General features: G+C 47.9%; 2 protein-coding genes across 2 annotated transcripts in view; one reads left to right on the plus strand and one right to left on the minus strand.

Annotated features, from left to right (window-relative positions):
- MLXIPL (MLX interacting protein like) overlaps positions 1 to 26,327 on the minus strand; it is a 46,940-nt gene extending 20,613 nt beyond the window's left edge. The window contains exons 1-7 of the mRNA XM_079954533.1: positions 25,885 to 26,327; positions 16,399 to 16,505; positions 15,743 to 15,825; positions 14,041 to 14,130; positions 12,165 to 12,209; positions 11,783 to 11,978; positions 10,213 to 10,293 (exon numbers count right to left, since the gene is read on the minus strand). Of these exons, the coding sequence (XP_079810659.1) occupies positions 10,213 to 10,293; positions 11,783 to 11,978; positions 12,165 to 12,209; positions 14,041 to 14,130; positions 15,743 to 15,825; positions 16,399 to 16,505; positions 25,885 to 26,174 (892 nt within the window). The 5' untranslated portion in view covers positions 26,175 to 26,327. The remainder of the gene's footprint in view (positions 1 to 10,212; positions 10,294 to 11,782; positions 11,979 to 12,164; positions 12,210 to 14,040; positions 14,131 to 15,742; positions 15,826 to 16,398; positions 16,506 to 25,884) is intronic.
- VPS37D (VPS37D subunit of ESCRT-I) overlaps positions 1 to 27,138 on the plus strand; it is a 103,403-nt gene that overhangs the window by 46,153 nt on the left and 30,112 nt on the right. The window lies entirely within an intron of this gene.

Consider the following 27,138-nt stretch of genomic DNA (forward strand, 5'->3'; position numbering starts at 1 on the left):
CCACCCCCCCCTTACACCAAAATATCCACATATATAACTTCTCTCTTCCTTTCCACTGCAACTTCCCCTTTGCATGTAAACACCAGATCGTCAGCATTTGCCTTTTTTCAAAGAGCTGTAGTAGCACACATAAATAAACCGCCACGCTCTCCCGTTCCTGCCGATTGCTTCCTTGCACAACAGCCCTGCAAGGTAGGGATTCTCTGAGCCTACAGAATGTGCCTAGTTCCATGTTTGCAAGCAGGAAATGTACCTTGAGCCCTCAAATGCCACCGTAAGAAAGCCCAGCATTCGTCCATTAGGAACACATTAAGCTTCCTGCATCCCCACCCCACAATGAGTTAGACCGTTGGGGGTCCATCTAGCTCAGTATTTCCTGCACTGGCTGGCAGCAGCGCTCTCGGATTTCAAGCAGGGCTCTTTGCCTGGGTGTCTGTGGGATTCTTTTCCCCCAGTGGGGATTCAAAGGGAAAGTGAAAGCTGGGAGCAGGCTGCTTTCTCCTCCAGAAAGAACCGTGCATGGACATTTTGCCTCATCTCTCACATTCCACAAACACTAGGGGGAAAATTATCTTTAACAAATAATAATAACAGCTGGGAATCTTGGACTAAGACCTGGGAGGCCGGCGGTCAAATCCCCACTCAGCAATGACCTTAGGGGCCAATCACTGCCTCTCAGCCCAACCTACCTCACAGGGTTGTTGTGGGGATTAAATGGGAGAAGAGAACTATGTATGCCACTTCCAGTTCCTTGGAAGGACAAAAGATGGGATAGAAACGCAATAAAGAAACAATAAATACAGGCCAAACCTGCAGAGTATTGATTTTAGCTCATGTGCTAAAATGTGGGACAGAATGTAAGTAATAAGCACTGGTATGGGTTTGGGGAGTCAGTCTGGATGACGCCCTGGGTCCCTCTCAATTCTTGGGGTCCTGGACCCAGTAAAGGTCAGAATCTAGCAGAGGAGATTGTTGAACTGGTCCCTCGGTAAGAGAGGGACCTTGGCTGGCCTCTTCAGTGTCCCCATCAGCATCCCAAAAGAATGAGCTCTGTTGCAAGAGCGAGCACTAAGTGATGGGACCCTGCAGGCGAATGGGTGGGCCTTTCCTTCACTCCCTCACCTAGTTGCTAGGTAGGAGAGCAATAGCTAGTAAGATGCATATGAACTGAGCTGAAAGCAGCCTGGAAGCTGGATACACAGAGACCTGCTTGTTCTGTGCTGGATCAAAAGCTGTGACTAATGGAGAAGCAAGATCTGTTGGGGTGTTGATGCTGTGAGCCCCTCCATCCTGTGCTCAGGTTGTACAGATGTGCAAATAAAACCATATATCCTAAAGACACCACAGTCTCCTCTGACTTTCATTCCAATGAAACCAAGCCTATGTAAGCAGCTGGATTCTCTCAGCACTCAGAAATTGGTGTGGCCAAAAATTGGTGTACTCTGGAGCCAAAAAAAAAAACAAAACCACCAGAAATTGGGTGGCATTCAGCAGTATTTTAAAATACTCTTATAAGTCACCACAAGACTAATTCTAATAGTAGGTGACTAAGAAATTAATGGATTGATTAAATAATAAGCCTCATCTTTAGTCCCACGCCACATACAAATAAGCAAAACGAGAGAACTTTGTCTATCATGGAAAGAGCAGAGATTTCATGGCACCGCAACTTCCAAGCTGGATTGCGCCATGCCCCAAATTACAGCTCAGGCAGCCGCCTCTCAAGTTTCCATTCCGATCACGAGTTTGAATCCTCTTCTTGCATCAGCCAAGATGTTAAAAGAGAGAATAAAGCAACCTCTTGGCTTTATAAAACGTGTGTGGTGGGGGATGCACACGTTAAGATTAAGCCACAGAAGGCCCTGCCCTACCCCGATTTGCAAAAAGCAGGAATGCAAAATCGTCACCAGGTTATATTAACACCGAGAGGGAGGTAACTGGGAACTGGCACAGAAGCAAGGCAACTCACAATTTGTGGTAGCACCCCAACTCTGGAGTGCGTCCCCTCTTCAAAACCACATGTGTCATTGCCAACATTACAATCTTTTTGGCACCAGGTTAAAGCCTCCCAATTTGCCCAGCCAGGGCGAAAGTGATTTTAGCTGGAATTCTTATGTTAAGAATGTGAAGACAGCCTGCTGGATCAGGCCAATGGCCTACCCACTATCCTGTTCTTATAGTGGCTGACCAGATGTCTCAGTGGGAAGCAGGATTCGAGCAAAAGGGAACCCTCGTATTCAGAGACAAGACTGCTTCTGACCGTGAAGGCAGAGCATAGCCAGCACGGATACTAGCCTTCAATAGCCCTCTCCTCCTCCTCCATGAATTGGAATCCTCTTTTAAAGCCGTCCAAGTTGGTGGCCATCACTGCCTCCGGTGGGAGGGAGTTCCATAGTTTAACTCTGCGCTGAATGAAGAAGGGTTTTCTTTTGTCTGTCCTGAATCTCCCAATGCTCAGCTTCATTGGATATCCAGGTGGAGAGAGGAAGGAAAACTTTACTCCTCTCTCCATGACATGCATAATTTTATAAACTTCTATCGTGTCACAGTGTAGTGCGGTGGTTAGAGTGTTGGACTAGGACCTGGGAGTTCAGGGTTAAAATCCCCGCTCAGCCATGAAATTCACTAGGTGGCCTTGACGGGGGGCTGTCGCTGTCTTTTCTCAGCCTAACCTACCTCACAAGATTGTTGTGGGGATAAACTGAGGTTGAGAATAATGTCCACCACCTTGAACTCCTTGGAGAAAAAGGTGGGATAGAAATGCAGTAAACAAACACATGCCTTTTCTCGAAACTAAAACGTCCCTGACATGCAAGAATAAGGAATAAAATGTGATGATAACATTCACCAAGAAATTCTGCCAGACCCACACAGGTGATCAGGTGACTGCCAGGTACACAGAAGAGCTTGGCAAGCCTTTAGTACAGCTCTGGTTGGCACCTGTGGCCCTCTAGATTTTGTGGGGAGACCCCCCAAACTCCCAGCATTACCAGTGGTTAGAGATGATGGGTGTTGGACTCCAGTAGCATCTGGGGCGGTGACCCCCAAACCTCCTTGGACCTGGAGCATATCTGGTAATCTAAGAGGATTTATGGGTACCAAACACAGGTACCAAACACACACATGTGCCCATTTTACAGAAGAAAAACTGACGGCGGTCAGAATTACTCCCAAAACAGACAAAACTCAACCAAAATGAAACACAGACAAGAGAAGCGGGCAACTATACCTGACAACAACCCCGCCCCAAAGGTTTGATCCCCCCAAAGCATGCTGGGAGGGACACAACTCTCAGAAAGTGTGACCGGCTTTCCAACTGCCCTCAGCTCCTGAGCCTTCACTACGGCCTCCTGGGCAACAACTGGGAGAGAACACTTTTCAAGGAGCAGAGCTGGAGCCGACCGTAGCGTTAGGTAAAATGGAGCAGGTTGTTCCGGCAAGAATGCTGGGCAATGGTGGCGTGGGCAGGGTCCATCCTGCCTTTAAGCCAGCAGCAAAGTCTCTCAGGCCTTTGCCAGGCTGACCCAAAGCGACGAATTCAAGTGGCCAGGAGATTCTAGCTAAACATAAGGAAGAGTTTTCTGTCAATAAGAGCTATGTAACCGTGGAACGCTCCTTCACTGCAGATTTTTAAGCAGAGGCTGGATGGCCATCGGTCAGGGATTCTTGAGCTGTGATTCTCCCTTCCAACTCTACCTTTCTCTGATTCCCACTGCCAGCCGCTCTGGGATTCAGTGAGGGAGGGTGGCCAGAGAGCCGGGGGCCGACTGCAAGCAAGATTAGGCAGTTCCCCACCCCCTTACCCACCCCCTGCCCCCCACCCCAGTCTCCTACCTGCAGAAGGGGTCCACCCGCGGTCGGTTACCATCCCTAGAGTGGTCTGCCACGGACCTGCCATGAGGACTTCTACATATGGCTCAGGTTCCTTCTCCAGCCTCGGTTCCTCATTCACGCTGCCCTTTGATTGACAGGCAGGAGCCCAGGAAGCCTCTGGCTGGCTGGGGACAGAGGTGGTGACCTTACCCCCAAGCCCATTGCAACAGCCCTCCGTGGGGCTGGCCCAAGTGCCTTGCTTGGACTTCCCTCCACCCACCCAAGCCATGCAACCTCTTAGAGCATCTGGAGGCAGGATGGAGGCGTTCTCAGCCTTCCACAAGAACGTGAGAAGAGCCCTGCTGGATCAGGCCAGTGGCCCATCAAGTCCAGCATCCTGTTCTCACAGTGGCCAACCAGATGCCTGTGGGAAATCAGCAAGCAGGATTCGAGCCCTCTCACCTCCTTCTGTTTCCAGCAAATGGCATTCAGGAGCATTACAGCCTCTGACCAGTATAAACAAAAATGGCTATTGATAACCCTCTTCTCCAATTATCTTTTAAAGCCATCTAAGTTAGCAGCCATCACTGCCTCCTGTGAGAGCGGGTTGCATAGTTTAACTCTGATCTGCATGAAAAAAGAACTTTTTTCTGTTTGTCCTGAATTTTCCATCCTTCAGCTTCATGGCTTATCCACAAATTCTAGTGTTAGGAGAGAGGCAGGGAAAAAAAATCTCTATCCACTTTCTCTATGCCATGCATAATTTTATAAACTTCAGATCCTCTTGGTGTCCCTATTTTCCAGGGACAGTCTCGAATTTACAGAAGCTGTCCCGGTTTTTGATTTGATACTGGAATGTCCCGCTTTTCCTTAGTACATCCCTATTTTCATGAGAGGGTACAGAGTCATGTGACCCCCGAGCCAAGGAGATAAGCAACTATACAACCATGAGAAGACACCTGAAGGCAGTTTTTAAATGTATAATGCTTTATTATGTTTTTTTATATGTTGGAAGCCACCTAGAGTGGCAGGGATAACCTAGTGTGATGGGCTGGGTATAAATAATAAAATTATTATCATTATCGAATAGGATGTCCCTGTTTTCATTGGAGAAATGTTGGAGGGTATGAAACTTCTATCATGTGGCCTCTTAATTCACCTCTTAACTCTTGTTTTCTCTAAACTGAAACGTCCCAAACACTTTTCTGCACCTTTTTCAACTCTAATTTTGGAGGGATGTGAACCGAACTCCAGGAGTTTGCAAAGGAGTCCAGCACTTCAGGTCTGGAACAAGAATAGACCAAGAAGGAAAGGATACTTGTCAGGGAGGCGGGGGCTATGATCCCTGAAATCCAAGCTGCATAGGTTTCCTGCAAAACCCAGTGGATCACAGCACCTTGCTTTAACCAGAGCGTCTCTAAGGAAATTAAGGCAGCTGCAAAGCTGGGCGTCTTGCCAGCATTTAGAGGTGAGGGAGAAATTCAGTTTTGTTTCCATTTTCCTGATAAACGACCAGACCTTCTCAAACTAGGCAGCAAACTGGAAGGCAGCTATCTTTTGAAATTCACACATCTCTGAATTTTGCAGCCCATTACTGCAGATTTTTTTAAAAAAAAGATTGTTTTAAAGGGGGAGCAGGGAGACTGGTGCAAAAGACTGAGGACTCATCACACACACAAATTTTTATTACGTATTATCTTTACCATTATTTATATTCTGCCTTTTCCCCAGACTGGGGACTCAGGGTGGCTTACTGTTAAAATAGAAACAGCCAAAAACATTTCGGGGGGGGATTAAAAAGCAATTAAACTAGCTGATTTATTTAATAACATTTATACAGCAACAACCCTCAAAGCAATTTAGAAAAAGGTGAAAGGATAAAATCAAGAAAAAATTCACAGCAATAATTTCGAGCAAACAAAAAGTTAAAATACTGAAACTGATTAAAATGCACACCAACTTTCTATGCATCTGGGCAGGTTTGTCTCTAAACAGGTGCCGAAAAGAGTACAGCAAAGGTGCTTCCTTATATCAATAGGCAGGGAGTTCCAAAGTGTAGTTGCTGCCAAGTGGCAGGATCAAGAGAATGGCCTCCTCCCTAGATCTCACACCCTGGGAAGGTTTGTATTCTTTCAGACAGCCTGGTACAGGGCGCGCGCGCGCGCGCGCACACACACACACGCTTGATCCTAACCAAATCATGAACCTTACTGTGTGATTTTGGACCAGCCATTTGCTCTCAGCCTAACCTACCTCACAGGGTTGTTGTGAGGATAAAAAGGGAAGGAGGAGAACTATGGAGGAAAGGTGTGGTATAAATACAATAGATAAATAAACTCAACCCCCCTTCTTCAGGTCCTCAGCCCTCTGTTGCTCGACAGCCCCAGCTGCCCCTCTTTTCCCTTTCTTGGGTCAAAAGTTTCCCTTCCTCTCTCGTCTCGCCCCCAGTGCGGTTTCACATTCCTGTAACCCAAACTCTATTTTGGGAACTGCTGCAAGACATAGGCACTCTATTCTCATTCAGTATATTGACCGTCCCATTTTTGCCCCCTCTGCTAGTCTGGCTTAAACACACACACACACACACACACAGAGAGAGAGAGAGAGAGAGAGAGAGAGAGAGAGAGAGAGAGATTCCTCAGAGCTCCTCAGAGCTTCTCCATCCACGCTTTAGTCAAACCTCTGTTTGTCGTTTAAAACCATCCTTTTAAAAATCTGGCTTTTCTTTTGCTCTCCGCTCAGACTTCATGGAAATCCAGGACTGTGATGCGGCACTACAGATCCTGCAACTGGAGCTGTGTGACGACAGCCTTACATTTCTATGTATATAGGAAGGAAAAAATCTGCCCCTCCCAATGGCCCCCAAACCAGTATCTGTTATTCCTTGGGAGTACAGAATGATGCATTTTGTTATCAAATACGGTACGGAGATATTCTCAGTATTGGCTCTCCGTTTGTGGAATGCCTTCCACAAACAGCTAGTGCTGACCCTGGTGGGTTTTAGGAGCCACTCAATGACATTTTTATTCCACTAGGCTTCAGACTAAATGGGTTGAGAATTGAGCCACATGTCCTCGTTGGTATGTTGTATGTGATGAGGGGTTATTTGGTTTCAGGTAATCTTTTTTATGCTTTGTGTTTGTTTTTAGATGCCCTGAGATTATTTTAATGAAGTGTGGGCTGGAAACCACTCTTAATAAATAGCAAAATGGTGCCTGTTTCCTGTTAGAAAAATTAAAAGAAAAAGTGAGAGAGGAAACCACTTGTGCCTCTACTACAACCCATCTCAGAACAGAAATGGACCCTTCTAGAATATTTGAGGGGTCACTAATGCATGGTTCATCGCTAATTCTCAGCCATAATAACATCTAAAGAGCCTGGCTTCTGAGTCAGGGCAAACCAACCCCAAATTTTTCGTATAACACTATGAAGTCCTTTTTGGCCTTCTCTCTGCTAAAAATCCCTAAATGTTGTAATTTTTCCTCATAAGGAAGCTGCTCCATCCCCTTGATCGTTTTGGTGGCCCTTATCGGAACACTTTCCAGCTCTAAAACATCCTTTTTTGAGGTGAGGCCAACAGAGCAGTACGCAGGCTTTCATCGCTGAGTATTTTTGTGTAATGGCATCATGATATTGGTGTAATTGACTGGTATAATTGACTAGCAAGCAAACTGACCACGCTTTTATGTTTTCAAAAACTAAAAAGAAAAGAGGACAGACCTGAAGTTTGATCCCGGTACAGTGGTACCTCGGGTTACAGATGCTTCAGGTTACAGACTCCGCTAACCCAGAAATAGTATCTCGGGTTAAGAACTTTGCTTGAGGATGAGAACTGAAATTGTGCGGCAGCAGTGCGGCGGAAGCAGGAGGCCCCATTAGCTAAAGTGGTACCTCAGGTTAAGAACGGACCTTTGGAACAAATTAAGTTCTTAACTCGAGGTACCACTGTATTGCAGAGACTCCTGTTTTTGATGCTAACTCCTAATATTGCAACCAGGGCTTTTCTTTTAAGCTGGAACTCACCAGAACTCAGAAGAAGAAGAACTTTATTTACGGCCATAGGCCCATGCAGGTAAAAACAACACATAAATAACAACTTGTGCACGTGGGGAAAACAGCCGCTAAAGCACCACTGTAACAATAAAATACTATAAGATGGAATGGCATACTATGCCTTTGTTAGCTTGTAGTGCTCCTTGGCGTCGCTTTTGGGTAAGGACAGCGACCAGGAACCTTGCCACTTTCAGGGTCGTATGAGTATCCTTATCCTGCAAGATTTGGGCAAGGTGGAATTTTGGTGGGGTGCCCTCTAGTTTCTGTATGATTGATCCCAACAAATTTGCCCGTGGCACATTGAACAGGGGGCAAGTGAACATAATGTGCTGGAGTGTCTCCGGTGTCTCCTTATCACATTCGCACATGGCGGGGGCTTGGCCCTCTGAGAATCTATGTCTCAGGACGTTGGAGGGAAAATCGTTGAACCTCGCTTTGGTGAAGGCCAGTCTATGGGCAACAGTCGAAAGGGAGGAGAGGTATGATGGAACGCAGTAAGTTAATGTGATACCAATGTTCTGAGGCGAACAAACACCTCCCCCCAGCATATAATTTCGCTGTAGATCGATGTCATCCAGTCTTTGGCGGATCAGTCTTTGAGCAGTAATTTGGTCTAGTTTTAGGGAATCGGAAGGAGAGATTCCATAACTCAGGAGTTTGGCATGAATTCTACTAGTCCAAAGGCTAGAGAATTCATCTCGCCATAAGCATTGGACAAGGTAGTGGTTTGGTAGTCTATGCCACAATGATAACCAATAATTGAAGACTTGCTTCCACAGGCAAGTTTCTAAGGATGCGATCTTCAATTCTAGTCGCATGGCTGCGTTGCTTACGCACAGAGGGAGCATTAGGAGCCGACGTAGGAATTGATTTTGCAGTGTCTCGAGAGGAGCAAGATCTGTCATCACTGCCCAAAGCGGGGCAGCATAAGCAAGCACGGCAACCACTTTTGCCTTGAACACCTTTAGGGCCGAAGGAACATGGAAAGCTCCATCCGAAAAAAAGAATCGGAGGAGCGCATATGACAGAGTTTTGGCCTTGTTAAGTAGGTGTTGAATTTGAGCTTTCCACCCCAAATTGTATTGAAAAATAACTCCTAGGTATTGAAATTTTAGAACTTGCTCTATTTTTGCTCCACCAAGCTTCCATTCGTATAATCTCCGGCTTTTGGAGAAAATCAGAATCTTGGATTTAACATGGTTGATGGTTAATTGGTTGAGTTGACAATACGTGGCAAAGATCTTCAGAGCTCTGATTACTCACTTCCAGCACCTCTCAGGTGGGGGCCATTGCCCTTGTAAGAGAACAAGGGAGGTGATCATGGTGAGTTCTGGCACCTTTTTCTAGAAAAATAGCCCTGGTTGCAAGCCACAACTCAGCCTCAAACAACAGAGCTACGAACATAAGAAGAGCTTGCTGGATGAGGCCAATGACATCCTCTTATCACAGTGGCCAACCAGAAGCCCCAATGGGAAACCTGCAAGCAGGATTCAAGCACAAGAGCAGCATTCTCCCCTCCTGCGGTTTCCATCACGGCTCGTAGCCACCAGTAGCCCTCTCCTCCATGAATTAGTCTAATCTTCTTTTAAAGCCATCCAAGGTGGCGGCCATCACTGCCAAACTTTCCTCTCTCCACCTTCTCCATGTGTCAGGCGTCATTTTAAACACTTCCATCGTGTCACCTCTAATTCACCTTTTCTCTAAACTAAAAAGAAGTGTGTCGGTCTTGCGCTGCTCAAGGGCCCAGTGTGTAGTGGCTCCACAGCTGCCCTCTGTTTTAATCCGCTTTCAAATTACCGCAGAATTGCAACCTTAGAAGTGCTCAAGGGGTCCCAGCGTGGAAGCAACCAGTGTTCGGATATTCTGTTCCACCTTAAGGAGCAGGCGTGATTGTTGTGTGTCACATGCCTGTTTACACTCCAGCACAGCTTGCTGGGAACTTCCGTTTGTGTATAGCTTTTGCTTTTGCCACTTTGCTTTGGACACAAAGGGGATCAGACATGTTTCCTTTTGTCCTGATGTACGCTGAATAAACTGCTTGTAAATATGTTCACACAGCCTCTCCTGCCACTTCTGTTTGCGCAATGTTTACTCTGCTGAGTAGCTTCTGAAGCTCAGGTCTCAAATTCATGCTGCACCAAGGACTGGAGATTGCCCGACACACAGGCCGGTGGGCTGGAGCCAGCTGGGGGCCTGCAAATTGCCCCCATTTCCTTGGTTGCTTGCCAACAACTGGTTCCCCTCAAAGTCGCTCCAATTTCCCATGCCTCCCTTCCCCCATAAAGGTGACGCCCGCCACCACCCATTGCATTAATTTCTGACCTTAGAAACAAAGCTGGCTCCTACCAGATATCTCCATGAAATCGTCGAGGGTCGGCTGCAGCGGCGCCAGGTCTGGCTGGATCATGTCTGCATTGCCAATGTAGGCTGTAGGCAAAAGAGGAGAGAGAGGAATCAGCACATCACCAAACTTTTCTCTTCCCTAAAAAGTATCAGCGTGGTGTTGCGGTTAGAGTGATGGACTAGGACCCAGGAGACCAGGGTTCAAATCCCTACTCGGCCATGAGCTATGAATACCATCGTGAGCTCCTTGGAGAAAAAGATGTGACAGGGATCTAATCAATAAATAAATCAACACACATCAATATTCTACATATCTGGGCAGGCTTGCCTAAACAAAAATGTTTTTAGCAGGCATCAAAAAGGTTACAGTGAAGGTAGCTGCCTGATATCATGAGGCAGGGAGTTCCAAAGTGCAGGTGCTTACAGATCCAGATTGGCTGTTATGTGGCACCTGTAACAGGGCCATTTCCACAGATCAAAGAGGTCAGTAGGTGCATGTGCAGACTCTCCAAGTGTCCCTATTTTCCAGGGACAGTCCCAGATTTGCAGAAGCCGTCCTGGTTTCTGATTAGATCCTGGAATGTCCCGCTTTTCCTTAGGGCATCCCTATTTTCATAGGAGAAATATTGGAGGGTATGAAGCTATGCAAGCCAAGGAAATAAGTAACCGTACAACCTTTAGAAGACGTCTGAAGGCAGCCCTGTACAGGGAAGTTTTTTAATATTTGATGATTTCTTATGTTTTTATATATGTTGGAAGCCTCCCAGAGTGGCTGGTGTAACCCAGTCAGATGGGCAGGATGATGATGATGATGATGATGATGATGATGATGATAATAATAATAATAATAACAATAATAATAATAATGGAATAAGATGTCGCTTTTTTCATTGGAGAAATGTTGGAGGGTATGACATATGGACTAAGGCGATCTAACTGGTAAAGTGGTCCCAACCTGTTAAGGGCTCTATATACTAATAGTATATAGTATATACTAATAGTATATACTAATAGACTATAGTATATTACTAATAATATAATATAATTATATATAGTAATAGGGACGCAGGTGGCACTGTGGTGTAAACCACTGAGCCTTGGGCTTGCCGATTGGAAGGTCGGCGGTTCGCATCCCCTCAACAGGGTGAGCTCCCATTATTCAGTCCCAGCTCCTGCCAACCTAGCAGTTCGAAAGCACGTCAAAGTGCAAATAGATAAATAGGTACCGCTCTGGCAGGACGGTAAATGGCGTTTCCGTGCGCTGCTCTGGTTTTGCCAGAAGCGGCTTAGTCATGCTGGCCACATGACCCAGAAAAACTGTCTGCGACAAACGCTGGCTCCCTCGGCCAGTAAAGCAAGATGAGCGCCGCAACCCCAGAGTCGTTCGTGACTGGACTTAACTGTCAGGGGTCCTTTACCTTTATACTAATAGTAACACCTTGAACCCGGCCCAGTAGCAAATCAACAACCAGGGCAAGTGTCTGAGCACAGGTGTGATGCGGTGACAAGGCCTCGCTCCCACCAGCAATTGTGCTGCAGCATTCTGCGCTTGTGGGTTCCAGCACACAATTACCTTCTTCCGGTGACAACTGAGGGGGGCAGCTGGCCTGGGTCATGGTGAAAAGGGTGTCGGAGATGTCCGAGATGAAGCTGTCCAGATCGAAGAGCTGCCTCCCATCGGCCTCCTTCTCCTCGTCCCGCAGCAGCATCGGGACCACGTTGGAGAAGAGGTGGTCACACCAGTTTTCCGGAGACTTCCAAGGTTCATCCTGAAGAGGAGAGACAAGCAGGTCTGGGAGGGATCCACCCAGGACCATTCCCCACCCCAAATGGGGACCAGGAGGACCCTCGTTCCCCATCCAGCAAGCCTGACTGGTTAGGGTCCCTGCGTCGCAGGGGGTTGGACTAGATGACCCTTGGGGTCCCTTCCAATTCTGCTATGCTTCTTAACTCACTAGTTTGTGGCTGGCGGTTTCCTCTTCCCGGCTGAACCTGCGGAGCTGCAAGGGAAACACAGGCGACAAAATGATTGCAAAGTTTTTAAAAAATGAATAAAACCAACGCTAATCTAAAAACCAGAATAAAACGCACATTAACGTTCTGAGTGTCTAGGCAGGTTTGTATAAACAAAAATGTTTCAGCAGGGGCCAAAAAGTGTGTAGGGAAGGTGCCGTCCTGATATCAACAGGCAGAAAGTGAGATCCATTAGAATCCCAGTCTGCAATAAAGGAATCAACATTCCCTGCGCCTCAGAGGAAATGGCTGAATGCCAAAGCATTGCAGTTAATGAATTTAAAGTGGATTGGTGACCTTTTCCTTCAAAATGGTAGGATGGGCTACGTATGGCAGCACCAACATTTCCTTCATTTGGTGCAGATATTTTATTTGATTTGATTTTCGCGAACTCGACTTTTAATTGTTCTCCAAGAAATGGAGGGGAGAAAAAACGAAAACCGGGATAAAATCAGAAACTGGGACAGTTTTTGTAATTCCGGAGGTGGAGCTACACTTGTGCTTTATAACGTTAAGAAAGGGTTAAGAAAATGCTTCAAAACGTAATGGTCATATTACCGTATTTTTTTGTATATAATACGCCCCCGTGTATAACACCCCCCCCCTATTTGGGGGGACCCCAAAATAAGAAAATGGGGGGAGAATTGCCCTGGGTTGTTGAGCTTTTTAAGGGAGGATTGCTGAAAATCGCTCACCCGCCTGACCTCCACTGCCACTCACATGTGTCGCAAAAGCCGCCAATCACCCACCCAATTGCCGCAGTGTCAGCCAATCAACACCAGCCCTTGCCGCAGCCACCAATAACACGCACAATAGCCCCTGACAATCTCCAGCTTGCGGCAACAACCAATCCCATGTCCCCCCAAGCCACTATCCGTGTATAAGATGACACCCAATTTTTAACATTTTTTTAAATAAAAAAAAGCTGGTCTTATACATGTTAAAGTATGGTACGTTTCTGTTATGTACTGAGTCGAATAGGATCCAAACTGCAGCAGTCTGATTGGTCCCAGAACAATAGGATTCAGAATGCAGCAGTCTGATTGGTCCTAGAACAATGCAGCAGTATGATTGGTTGGCAGGAACCACCCAATCATGCTCCAGATAGAAGTGAATCCACAACCTGATTGGCTTACAGTAGAATTCTGGAATTAGCCAATCATGTGCAGCCCATTGTGTAAATAATGTATATAAAGCAGATACTTTGAGGGGACTTTCGTTCATTCCTCCTCACCACTATAAGCTGAATAAAGAGCATGAAATCACTTGGCGACTCTGAGTATATTTCAGTTTCGTTTTAGAATGTTAATAATGTGTTATTAAAACTTGATAGCAGAGGGCTCTGCAGAGCTATACTACTAGCTATCTAAAACCTGGTCGACTTTGTGGAAACAAAACGAAAGAGAAACTAAATGGGACTCAGGTTTTAGAATGACATTTCTAATCGCATTTTAAAGGGGACTGTAGATCTAGCCTGGGTTTGTCCCTGGAAAATAGGGACACTTTGAGGGCAATGGCCACTAACAGCCAGTGGCGTAGCGTGGGGGGTGCAGGGTGGGCCGGCCGCACCGGGCGCAACATCTGGGGGTTAGGGTTAGGGTTAGGGGGCGCAAATCCACGGGTTAGGGGGCACAAATTACTTGCCTTGCCCCGGGTGCTGACAACCCACGCTACGCCACTGCTAACAGCCATATCATGCTATCACTGGCTCTTGTGGGAGGGAGTTCCATCGTTTAACTATATGCTGCATGAAGAAGGACTTTCTTTATGTGTCCTGAATCTTCCAACAAAGTTGAGGGTGGGGGAAAGAAAGCTGACCCTTTTCTTGTAGTAGATCCGCCACTTGTGATACTCCTTCATCACCACCTCAATGCGTCGCTTCCAATAGTTCCCTTCCAGCACGACAGCCTAAGAAGGAAAAGGAGAAATGGAGGAGAGGGAGAAGGGAAGGAGGGGAGAGAAATGGTTAAGAGCTTAAGACACCGCTGATACCGAGGGAGGCCAAGTTGGGGGCTTGCCTGGGCCTCAAGAGGGTCTCTAGTGCCCTCACAGCATTCAATTGGCACAGATTGTACAGGAAGATCAGACACAGAGACATGGCCTGAAATAATTTTCCGTGTCTGACCTCATCCAAACCCTGGAGACTTTGCCCAGGACCCCCACTCCCATACAGATATATTTGAAGTTTTATAATTATGAGAAAAGGTAACATTTATAGACAGAAAACAAGCAAGAGAAAAGATACCAAACAAAGAAACAAGCAAACAAAAAAGCATTACGCAGAGGCAATGAAATATGAGTACAGCAGAATATTTTTCAGGTTTAATAAATACAGTGGTACCTCGGGTTAAGAACTTAATTCGTTCTGGAGGTCCGTTCTTAACCTGAAACTGTTCTTAACCTGAGGTACCACTTTAGCTAATGGGGCCTCCCACTGCCGCCGCGCGATTTCTGTTCTCACCTTGAAGCAAGGTTCTTAACCCGAGGTACTATTTCTGGGTTAGGGGAATCTGTAACCTGAAGCGTCTGGTACCCGAGGTACATATGCCACAATAATAACTGATGTGTTGAACACAAAGTGGATCCAATAAAAAAAGTTAACCTTAATTCCCTTGATCTTTCATCATGTGTGCACCATAGGAATAGAATAATGGCAGTGAAGGCAGCACAAAAGGCATACTTTGCTGCCTCCATTGCATCCTCCTTGTGCCGTCCAGCAGAGATTCCCCAGGCAGTGCAGGCCTCTTATAGTCTGGCCCTAAGGAGGTGGCAGAACCAAAAGTAGCTCACTATGACTTGTTTGCAAAGCACTTCGAGAATACAATTGATTGCATCCACTGGGATCTTGACTCTGCTATTACAGTACAGTCGTACCTTGTTGACAAACGCCTTGCGACTTGAACATTTTGGCTCCTGAATGCCGCAAACCCGGAAGTGAGTATTCCAGTTTGCAAATGTTCTTTGGAACCCGAACATCTGACGCGGCTTCCGATTGGCTGCAGGAGCTTCCTACAGCCAATCAGAAGCCACGCCTTGGTTTCCGAACGTTTTGGAAGTCGAACGGACTTCTGGAACGGATTCCGTTCAACTTCCGAGGTACAACTGTACCTTCATTACATATCTTTAGGCACCAGGTGAAAACGTTCCTCTATAAACGAGGCCTTTGGATGTGCTTGCGGTAGGGGCAGTTATTGGTTTGTTTGTTTCCATTATGTATTTTGTGTTCTCGCTTTGCATTTTTATGTTGCAAACTGCCCTGTGATCTTCGGATGAAAGGTCCTATGCAAATTTAATAAATAATTTTTAAAAATCAATAGAATCAGAATACAATATGATAAAATGAAAGAGCATGAATGTGTTGTATTTTATTGGTTGTATTTTCATGGAACCCATTAGCTGGGGGACTATCCATTTATATGTGTCCATATTTGCAAAGGAAAGGAAATCAAACCATACACACCCACCCACCTCACAAACACAGTTTTCACCACAGAGATGGAAATGTGTTTGGGATACTCACCTCTGGCTTCCGGTGCTCATCTGCCTCTGAGCCATCCAGGGGGGTGACGAATCCACAGACGGGACTCTTCCGCCGTTCCACATCTGTGGCAGAGGAAGACTTCAGAGCAAGGGTCCCGATCCTGCTCCTCCACCACCAACCCCTCCTCCTCCTCCTCCTCCTCAGTGCAGGGCCTCTCTAACCCTTTCCCACCCAGCAAAGATACAGCCAGACTTCTGTCGCAGCTGAAGATCCCTTCATAGAACCATAGAATTGCAGAGGTGGCAGAGACCCCAGGGAACATCTAGGCCAACCCCCTACAATGCAGGAACCACAGCTAAAGAATCCCTGACAGATGGCCATCCAACCTCTGTTTGAAAACCTCCAACGAAGGAGAGTCCACCACATTCTGAGAGAGTCCATTCCGCAGTCTAACCTCCTGATGTTTAATCAAAATCTCTTTTCTTGTCATTTGGGCCCTTGTTTATTTAAAAGGTGGCCCCTGAAGTTAAAAAAAAAAAAGGGAAATCGCAGAAGCCCAGTTTTCAGTTCTGGGTGCAAGTTAGGCTCCTTTTAGCTTGGGTTGCAATGCAGACCCAGAACCCCCAAACTGGCCCTCAGCTTCCTGTGGCCGAATCCAGTCCCACCCACCCCTCTTCCCCAGCCCCAGAACTTACACTGGATGTACCAGGCTCTCCAAATGGCATTGTTGAGGCGTATCTTGTCCCGACAAAGCAGCCGCAGCCCCTTGAAATTCTTCCATTTGGGTGACACCAGTTTCTCACTAAAACGTTAAGCAGCAGAATATGAATGGGTGGGTGTGTGTGTAGAGATACATGCAAAAAGTGAACGTAAACGGATGCTGTCAGATTTGGGGGATTTAGGGTTAAATTATAGAAATGCCTCAAATTTTTAAGGTTCTAGATGGCCTGTCACATGACTTTATTCGCTTTGCAGGGAGGTTTTAGACAATGCCTACTGCTTCTGGAGCATTTGATTAAAGTTGATTAGAGTTTAATTAAAGTTTGCTTGAAGTGCAGCTGCTGTGGCTTCATCCAAGGGGCTTCAACCGGGAGCATCTCACTCCACACCCTGCCCTTGGGCCATTGAGCTAAGCTAAGTTTGAGGGGTCAGTTTGGATGATGCCCTGAGTCCCTTCTAATTCTTCGAGTCCAGTGAGCGATAGAACCTAATAGAAGAGGCTGTTGAACGAGTCAGACAAGTTTCTTTGTAAGACAATGACCTTGGCTGGCCACTTCAGTGTCCCCATCAACAGCCCAAAAGAATGAGCTCGGTTGCAAGAGCTATCACTAAGTGCAGACCATCCGTGTCCCTATTTTCCAGGGACAGCCCCAGATCTACAGAAGCTGTCAGTTTCTGATTTGATCCTGGAATGTCCTGCTTTTCCTTAGGACGTCCCTACAGTGGTACCTCAGGTTAAGAATTTAATTTGTTTCGGAGGTCCGTTCTTAACCTGAAACTGTTCTTAACTTGAAGCACCACTTTAGCTAATGGGGCCTCCCGCTGCTGCTGTGCCGCCGGAGCACGATTTCTGTTCTCATCCTGAAGCAAAGTTCTTAACCCGAGGTACTATTTCTGGGTTAGCGGAGTCTGTAACCTGAAGCGTATGTAACCCGAGGTACCACTGTATTTTCATCGGAGAAATGATGGAGGGTATGGAGTTATGCAACCTCTGAACCAAGGAAATAAGCAACTATACAACCTTTAGAAGACATGGGTAGGAGAGCAATACCCAGTAAGATGCATGTGAACTGAGCTGGAAGCAGGCTGGTAGCTGAAGACACAGAGACCTGCTTGCTCTGTGCTGAATCCAAAGCTGTGACGAATGCAGAAGCAAGATCTGTTGGGTTCCGATGCTGAGAGCCCCTCCATCCTATGCTCAGGTTGTATAGATGTGTAAATAAAACCATATATCCTAAAGACACCACCATCTCCACTGACCATTCCAAGGAAACCAAACTTGGAAAGTGTCTGGAGTCTCCCACTGCTCAGAGACTGGGGGGTGACGGCATGTAACAACGTAATGGTAGCGTCCTAATTTAATAAAGAGGAACTGAGCTGGCGCCAGGACTTGGCTTGCTCAGGCCTCTGTCTGGGGCTCCCAATCCAGAAGGGGGGGCCCAGACCACAGCAAAACACACCTAGCCGCCCCCCCAACCCGGCTTGCTTTTCCACTCCAGCAGTGCAACCTGCTTGCTCATCCGCCTCTCCCCCTGGCCAAAGGAAAGGGGAGGGGGAGGCTCAACAGATGCCCCTGCCTGCTGGCTCAGTGGCTCTCTGCCTAGCAAGGTGGGAGCAGTGATGATGAGGCTGACGAGCTGCAGCAGTTGGCAGCCCTGGCAGTGTGGAGGTAGCAGGGGAAATTGAAACCCTGGAGGGTGGTGGCAGCTCAGCTTGTTTTTTCTTTTCCTCGTATCCAAGTTCCCAGGAAGAGCCCAGATGCTGTTTGCTCTGCTGCTGAGAAGAGGGGCCTAATGGGGCCAGGCACAGATCTGTGTGCAGAGACCCGCACTCAGAGCAACCCCTCCTTGTCTCCCAGATAGGAAAGCAAGTAAACAACTGGTGGGGTGGGGAAAACAGAGGCCAAGAGCTGGCGGTGTGGGGGCAAAACCATGAAACTGTTTGGTGGCCCTGGTTTGGCCACTTTCTCAGCCAAAGTTGCCTTACAGAGTTGTTGCGAGGAGGAAATGGGGGTGGATAAGGGAGCCTTGCATGATACTCTGAGCATCTCGGAGGAAAGGGGCGAGGATTAAAAAAAAAAGTCCTATAGAGAAAGATCAGGACAGAAGGTAGGTCTGGAGGCTTAAAGCCTAACTGAACATCTCCAGCTACATTGTAAGCTGGTCTAACACATTGTTCATTTTGTTTTCCAGCAGTACATAATAGAATGCCCAGGTAACCTCACACTGAAAGATGGAACCACTTTACATTGAACAATAATGCATGCAATTAATATGACATGCTGAAGAAGGAGAAGAATAGAATTATAGAGTTGGATCATCGAATCAAACTCCTTGCAATTCAATGCAGGAATCACAGCTCGAGAATTCCTGACTGGTGGTCATCCAACCTCTGCTTTAAGACCCCCAAAGAAAGAGAGCCCACCACCTTCCAAGGGAGTCCGTTCCACTGTCAAACTGCTCTCACTGACAGGAATTTCTTCCTAATGTTTAGTCGGAATCTCCTTTCTTAAATCCACTGGTTCTGGTCAAAGTCAGAAAAGGCGTTCTTATTTTCTTGGGCAGTTGGGAAGTTCCCATCATACGATATTGTTAAATCTGTTTTAAAGGTAACTTTAAATCTGCTTAGGTAACTTTATTTCTGTTTTTTGCTCAGATACAAATCCACAGTATGACCACATTTGGAATACTGTGTAGGGTTCTGGTCGCCTTGCCTCAAAAAGGATATTGCAGAGTTGGAAAGGGTTCTGGAAAAGGCCACCAAAATTACCCACAGGAAGCAGCAACGGCCACCAACTTGGATCACTTCCTATGGCTGTCCTAAGGATTTAGTGAGGTAACTGAAGCAATTTGCACAGCGCAGCTGCATCCGTCACCCTGCCTGGCACTCTGCACATGCTCTCTCACTCTGGAAAGGGCTGAGGCCTGACCAGCCAAGCCTGCCGTCCCAGTTTAAGGAGCCTGTCTGTACTCTGTCATCCTCTGGGAATTTGGACTTTTCCAGGGCAAACATGTTAAGCCCGTGACAATCAGGCAAGTTAACCAATGGGAAGGTAGCAGCTCCCGGGCGCCGGGCCAACCGCCCCAGGGGCCAAGGCTACCCAGCTGTTGGGAAGCCAAGGGTTGCCACAGTGCAGACTCTCCCCTTTAAAGGGGACAGCACACTGAAGCACCCTGGCTGCAGGGCCACAGCCCAGATCACAGAGCCTGCTGCTCTGGAATTGGAATTGGAAAGGGAGACGGCCGGAGGTCTCAGCTCTGCCACAGAGAGGCAGTGTTGTGCATTGGTTAGAGCTGTGGTTCCCAAAGTAGGAATGCTAAAGGGGTGCTAGGGGGCAAGGGGGTGGCAGGGGGTCCTGGAGGTGTAAATGTCAATCGCTGACTCAAGTTCATCCATTTTGTTAAATTCATTAAATGAGATCGTTTTAAGTGGATTTTGAAGAAATGTGCAATTAATTCTTCCTGTTTTGAATTTTATTGTGTTCTTATCTTCCTTAGCGGGCCGTGCAAGCCAGTCTTCTGAATCAGTCTTTTTATAGGGTTGAGTAGAGGGCACTGAGGAGGAGGGGTTTATGGGGCCAAGGAGACAACGCCCCAAAAAAGTCTGAGAGCCACTAAGTTAAGAGTGTCAGAGTAGGATTTAGATGACCCAGGTTTGAATTCCTGCTCAGCCACGAAGCTCATTGGGTGTGGGCCAAATACAGTGTCTCTCAGCCTAACCTACCTCGCTGGGTTGCTGTGAGGATAATGTGCAGAGGAGGGGAACCTTGGAGTATTGCTCCTTGGGATGCAAACATGATAAACACATTTTTTAAAGGAGATTGCAACCAAGGCAGCTTTTCAAGATAAGTATTTGTGCATATGCAGCCCAAATCGGCTCTGATGTGCATTCACTACTTTGCATTCACCAAAGAGAGTTATGGGAAGCGCATTGGGGGGGGGGGGGGGAGAGTCCAAGAATTCCCAGTGGGATTTCACACTCCCTGCCAAGCGGGATGCAGAAATCCTTCTGGTTCACAGAGCAGAAACTTAGCACTCGGAAAACACCCTTTCCCCCACATGTCTGGGACAGCATCTGGGTGCCAAGCGACAGGGAGAAGGGAGGGTAGGGAGGCTACAGAGGTGGCCCCATTCTTAGTGGGGAGGGACACAGCAGATCTGGGCTGCCCCAGAGACACAGACACAGTGAGGGCAAAAAGGGACAACAGCATCAGCTGTACAGGGAAGAGTCGTGAAAATGGGTGTGTTTGCCCAGGATGCCGCAGTGACGTAGAATCACAGAACTGTAGAGTTGGGAGGGATCCTGAGGGTGATCTAGTCCAACCCCCTGCAACGTAGGAATCTTTTGCCCAACGTAGGGCTCGAACCCACAACCCTGAGAGTCAAACGCTCTGCTGACTGAGCTCCCTAGTCAGATCTGGCCCACACATCATGGAACATTCAAGCAGAGCCATTCAGGAGAGCTGAGATATCCAAACCCCATGGCTCACAGCTTCTCATGCAGAGGTTCCAAGGATGAGCCAAGAAAGGCAAATATCCTTAGCTATGATTCCTGCATTGTGGGGGGTTGAGCTAGATGACCCTTGGGGTCCCTTCCACTCTGCAATTCTATGAATCTATGCAAGGGCAGGGAATTTCCCCTTCCCAAAACCCCCAAAGAGCTGCTGCCAGTCAGTGTGGGCAACACTGAGCTCGCTGGACAGCTGGGTCTGATTCAGTAGAAAGCAGTTTCCTATGTTCCTAAGAAGCCCTCAGTTGGGAATCATGAGGAATAGGATCTTAGCTCAGCAGCAGAGCACCTGGTTTCCTTGCAGAAAGTCCTCTCATGAGGCCCCAAACACTGTCAGGATTGGGCTCGGGCTGAAAGGCTCTCAACTCAATTTCCTTCCAAATTTGTGCTTGGTCAAATCTTGCAGTGTAGTTCTCCAACCACACAATGTGTATAAAAATCAAACATATTAGAGCAAAGGGTGCATAAAAACCATGCAACTGTCAGGGGGAAACAACATATTAAAAATGCATCGTAATAAAGAAGATTGCTTTGCAAATACACCTCTCTCTCTCACTTGGGGGAAATTGTGTACACATATATATGCCTCGGGAGAAATTCACACAAAAACAACAGTGCACTTTCACGAGGACTTAAATTCAGATCTCCACATTTCCGCAGCCATTTGCGATATCTTGAGGTGGAGTTGGGGGAGAAATGAGAAACTGGGGGGAAGCAAAACTGATGGATTCAGCAATGCCTGTTTACCATTTATCACATTTATACTGCCAAGGATCTCCACGGCTCCCCCATTTTATCCTCACAACAACCCTGTGAGGTAGGTTTGGCTGAGAGGAAGTGACTGGCCCAATGAGCTCCATGTGGGGATTCAAACCCTGCTCTTCCAGGTCCTAGTCCAACACTCTAACCTCTACCCCACCCTGGATCTCTGCATCTCTGCATTGTTGAGTGCTAGTAGCCATTACCACAACCTCTGTTGGAAATGAAGGCCATTCAGTTAAAGTATTCCCTGAGTGAACCTCCGGGCACCAATCTGAGTTTTAGTGTATGGAGTGGGAGAGGTCATCTCCCTTCTGTCCCTCCCCTCTATGGCAGTTCTTAGAAAAACAAACAGCAAATGCATTTTTCCCGTGTGTGTATGCATGTCACAGCTCAGCTTTTCTGTCAAAGCAGACACCAAACAAGACCGTTTGCGGAGTGGACGGCTGAACACCACGGGGGTCCCTTTCCCGTGTTCCTATTGACCGGATCTGCCTGCGCTTGGACTGCCCTGCTGGTCAGAGTAAACAGGACTTGAGCACAGCATGTCCAAAAGTCAATGGAAGACTTAGCATTGTCCTCCCACCCTCCTCGTTCGACAGCAGGCAGGTCTGTGCTAGCAACAACACCCCAGTGGCATTGCTTCAGCAAGCGGGCCCGGGAGCACCTGAATTGCATATTTTCAGACCTTCCAAGTGTCTCTACAGTGGTACCTCTGGTTGCAAACGGGATCCGTTCCGGAGGCCCGTTTGCAACATGAAAAGCGCACAACCTGAAGTGCCGTATCTGCGCAGGTGCGTGGTGCGATTTGGAGCTTGTGCGCATGCGCAAGTGGCGAAACCCAGAAGTAACCTTTTCTGGTACTTCCAGGTCGCCATGGGACGCAACCTGAAAAAATGTAACATGAAGCAAACGTAACATGAGGTATGACTGTATTTTCTAGGAACACCCCAGTTTCTGATTTGATCCCAGAATGTCCCACTTTCCCTTAGGATGTCCCTATTCTCATTGGAGAAATGTTGGAGGGTATGGAGTGATCTGACCCCTGAGCCGTCTGAAGGCAGCCCTGTATAGGGAAGTTTTTTTAAAAAATGTATAATGTTTTATTATGTTTTTATAGATGTTGGAAGCTGCCCAGAGTGGCTGGGGCAACCCAGTAAGATGTGTGGGATATAAATAGTCAAACTATCATTATGCAATGTGACGTCCCTATTTTCATCAGAGAAATGTTGGAGGGTATGTATTTTTGCACGGCCTGGAGAAAGTAGATGTAGTAGGTATGTATTTTTGCACGGCCTGGAGAAAGTAGATGTAGTTCTTCTCCCTCTCTCCTAAGACTCCAACATTTCTCTGATGAAAATAGGGATGTCACATTCCATAATTCAACAACAACAACTTTATTATTTATATCCCGCCCATCTGACTGGGTTGCACCAGCCATTCTGGGCAGCAAGTAACATATATAAAAACATAACAAAACAATATACATTAAAAACTTGCCCATACAAGGCTACCTTCAGATGTCTTCTAAAGATTGTATAGTTGCTTATTTCCTTGGCTTGGGGGCCGCAAAACTCCATACCCACCAACATTTCTCCAGTGAAAAGAGGGATGTCCTAAGGAAAAGCAGGACATTCTAGAATCAAATCAGAAACCGCAGGGACACTTGGAGGGTCTATAGAACTCATGGACTTCCATTGAAGCGAAATGTTGCAATATTGAGGGCAGATAAAATAATTTTTGTACTCAGGTCCTGCTTGGCATCTGACTGTCCTCTGTGAGAACAGGACTCTGGACTAGATGGGCTGCTGGCCTGATCCAGAAGGCTGTTCTTCTGATGTTCTTGTGGAGTAACAGCGCAATACCACAGCAGCAACCAAGGCAGTGGCATAGCGTGGAGGGACAGATGGCAAGACTCAGGTGGTGGGAGTGCCCCACCAAGGACGCACACATGCATGTCCCACTCCTGCTCCTCAGTTCCACCCAGCAGCAGCAGCAACGCATAGAGAAGCCAGTTACGGGACACAATATTTGCCTTAGGGAGCACAACATCTAGGCATGGGTTCCGGCAACCCACGCTATGCCAGTGAGCCAAGGGCCTTCCTGGTCAACCCTGACAGGTGCTAACAGGCAACAAAAATGTTTAAAAAGCGCCCCTTTTTTAGATACAGGTCAAATCTTCCCTGGTCATGTCACAAGGGTTGGAGACAGAGGATGGCTTATGAAGTACCCACTAATCTAGGTGTGGGGAACCTTTGTTCCTCCCAAGTTTCCTGAGCTTTTGTAGCTTAGTGCTCTCTGGAGGGCCAAAGCCCCACCAAAACCCTAAGGGTTTCCAAAACCCTAGCCGTTTTGACAAAAGCAGCAAAGGGACGAAACCTAAGGCTCACGCATTTCAGCTGGCATTGGTGGCTAGCCTTGATATGGTCGGGGAGGCAGAGAGCTCAGCCCCTAACTCTGTGCCAGGCTTTGCAGGCGGCATCAAAGAAGAGAGGCTTTCTGTCCCCAACAGCAGTCATGTGGCGGAGAGTTCCACAGGCTAATCGTGCATCGTGTGAAGTAGTCCTTTGGGAGTTCCCAGTGGAATCTTACTGCCCCCTGCTGGAGACAGGCCACGGGTGGGGGTTGAAGAGAGGTGATGGGCTCCAATACAACTTTGCTCTCAGACATGGTGTTCTCTCCTTTGCTGGAGGTTTTCAAGAAGAGGCTGGATGGTCATCCATCAGGGATTCTTCAGCTGTGGTTCCTTCATCGCAGGGGGCTGGATTAGATGGATTCGGGGTCCCTTCCAAATCTATGGTTCTGTGATTCTACTGTTCACAACTCCACCCCACCCCATAGCTTTTAACTCTACAAAGAAGTCCATCCATGTTATACAATCATTTAGAGCTCCGTCGTCTGTACAGCCTAAACTTTCCCCTAGTTTGGGATTTCGGGAGAGTGAGAGAGAAAAGCAAGCTTGGCTAACAGTACAAGATGTATGACAGCGAGAACATTTACCAGTGAGAGCTATTGGCAGACAGCGGCCCCAACGCTGCAATTAATCTGCGCCTGCCCTCCCAGGACGTGAAAAGCCCCATAAGAATATAAGAAGCGCCTTGCTGCATCAGGTCAGTGGCCCATCTAGTCCAGCATCCTCCTCTCACAGTGGCCAGCCAGATGGCCCCAAGGGAAGGCAGAGAGCAGCACCTGAGCCCAAGAGCCCTTTCCCCTCCTGCAATTTCCTCCAACCGGCATTCAGATGCACCGCTGCCTCTGATCATAGAGGCAGAGCATAGCCATCGTGGCCAATAGTCATTGATAGCTCTCTCCTCCTCCACAAATTCGTCTAATCCTCTTTTAAAGCCATCCAAGTTGGTGGCCTTCACTACCTCTTGTGGGAGGGAGTTCCATCGTTTAACTAAAGTATCGCTTCTGAGCAGTTCCTTCTCCCAAAGGAGAAACCCGAAAAAACATAAAAAGAGCCTGCTAGGATCAGGCCAAAGGGGGCCAATCCTGTCCACCATTGTGTTCTGACAGTGGCCTACCTATCAGAAACGCAGCGGGGGCTCAGTCGGTACAGCATGCGACTCTTAATCTCAGGGTTACAGGTTGGAGCCCCATGTCTGGCAAAAGGATTCCTGCATTACAGGGGGTTGGACTAGGTGACTCTTGAGGTCCCATCTACAATTCTTTGGAACTACACCTGTGAAGAGGGACGTGGGTGGCGCTGTGGGTTAAACCACAGAGCCTAGGACTTGCCAATCAGAAGGTTGGCGGTTCAAATCCCCGCGACGGGGTGAGCTCCCGTTGCTCGGTCCCAGCTCCTACCAACCTAGCAGTTCAAAAGCACATCAAAGTGCAAGATAAATAGGTACCGCTCCGGCGGGAAGGTAAACAGTGTTTCTGTGCTCTGCTCTGGTTCACCAGAAGCAGCTTAGTCATGCTGGCCAAATGACCCAGAAGCTGTATGGCTCCCTCGGCCAATAAAGCGAGATGAGCACCGCAACCCCAGAGTCGGTCACAACTGGACCTAATGGTCAGGGATCCCTTTACCTTTACTTACACTGAAAAACCTCTTTCCTATGGTTTCCAGGAACTTCCTCCAGCCTCAGATATTCCTGAGGACAAGCCAGCGAATAGATGGCCACCCCAGTTGCACCCCAGACCTGTCAAGAAACAGACTTGGCCGCCAGTAGCAACCTGAGACTCACCTGTAGGCCAGGCTCATGCACTCAAAGAGCCGAGTGAGGGTGGGGTCGATGCTTGGAGGGGCAGGGGCTTCCTGCTCCGCCTGATGGTGGCGCCGGCGAGGCGCCACATCGCTGTGCGGAGACGACACCATGAAATGTCCACTGTGGATGACCTGGGAGCAGGTGGGGTAGCCTGCCCCGGGCCTAGTGCCGCTGGGGGCTGGGCTGTCAGAATCGGAATCCGAGTCATCTCTGGGTCCCATCTGCGGTTCCAGGTAGAGTCCTGAAGAGCCCGGCTGGAGGGATGCCATGGGGAGGGGCAAAGGCCAGCTGGCCCAGAGGGCTCCTTGCAAGCGGCCTCTGCGGTCCAAGCTGGTGCCCCACGTGGGCACCTGCTGACGATGGCGCACCTTAGTTGGCAAAGAGCCCGACCTCTTGCTCCCTCTCCTGCTGCCACCTGCTCTCGCCTCCTGTAGCGGCTGTATTTATAGAGCAGCCCAGTTGGCTCCACCTCCTGGTGGGTGGGCACAAAAAAGTTGGGGGGGAGTTAACCCCTCGTGGGCTTGGTGCATTCAGAAACGAACAACTGGGAAGAGGCAACTTTCAAAAAGACTCCAGCTAAGTTTGCCAGCTTCTGAAACGCAAAGGCGACCCTCTGGTCTTCTGCCACAATCAGGTGATATGGCACGTGGAGGAAACTGTCCCAGCCACTTTCTAGCTTCAGTTGCTGTATATGTGGGGGGCAGAGACCCCCCTCTACACGCACACACAGAGACAGCTGCTGCCAATGAGCTACTCAAACAGGGTTTGTTTGCCTTGGCTGAGAGTATGTGCAGGAGAGGGAATTATACCCAGTGTTTACCCACTGCTAATGTACTCCCCTTCCCAGAGTTCCCAGCGAGCAAACACCGATTAAAGGACAAAAATAAGCAGGAGGAGAGCAACCTGGGTGCAGCGCAGCATCAATGGACATGAAAAGCTGCTCCCCACCCACAGGAAACAAGAACGGAAAGCGCAAGCAAGGGGGCTCTTGCAGTCTTTGGCGGGGGGGGGGCACAGATGGTGCCTGTGTGTTTGAGCACCCACAGAGGAAAAAAGGCACCCAAGCAGATTCATAGGAGGACCATAATAAGGAGAGCATACCCTCCAACATTTCTCAGATGAAAATAGGGATGTCCCATTCCCTATTTTGATAATTTTACTATTTATACACCACACATCTTACTGGGTTGCCCCAGCCACTCTGGGCAGATTCCAACATATATCAAAACATAA

Source organism: Podarcis cretensis, assembly GCF_951804945.1.
Source record: "Podarcis cretensis genome assembly, chromosome: 15".
Classification (NCBI taxonomy): Eukaryota; Metazoa; Chordata; class Lepidosauria; order Squamata; family Lacertidae; genus Podarcis; species Podarcis cretensis.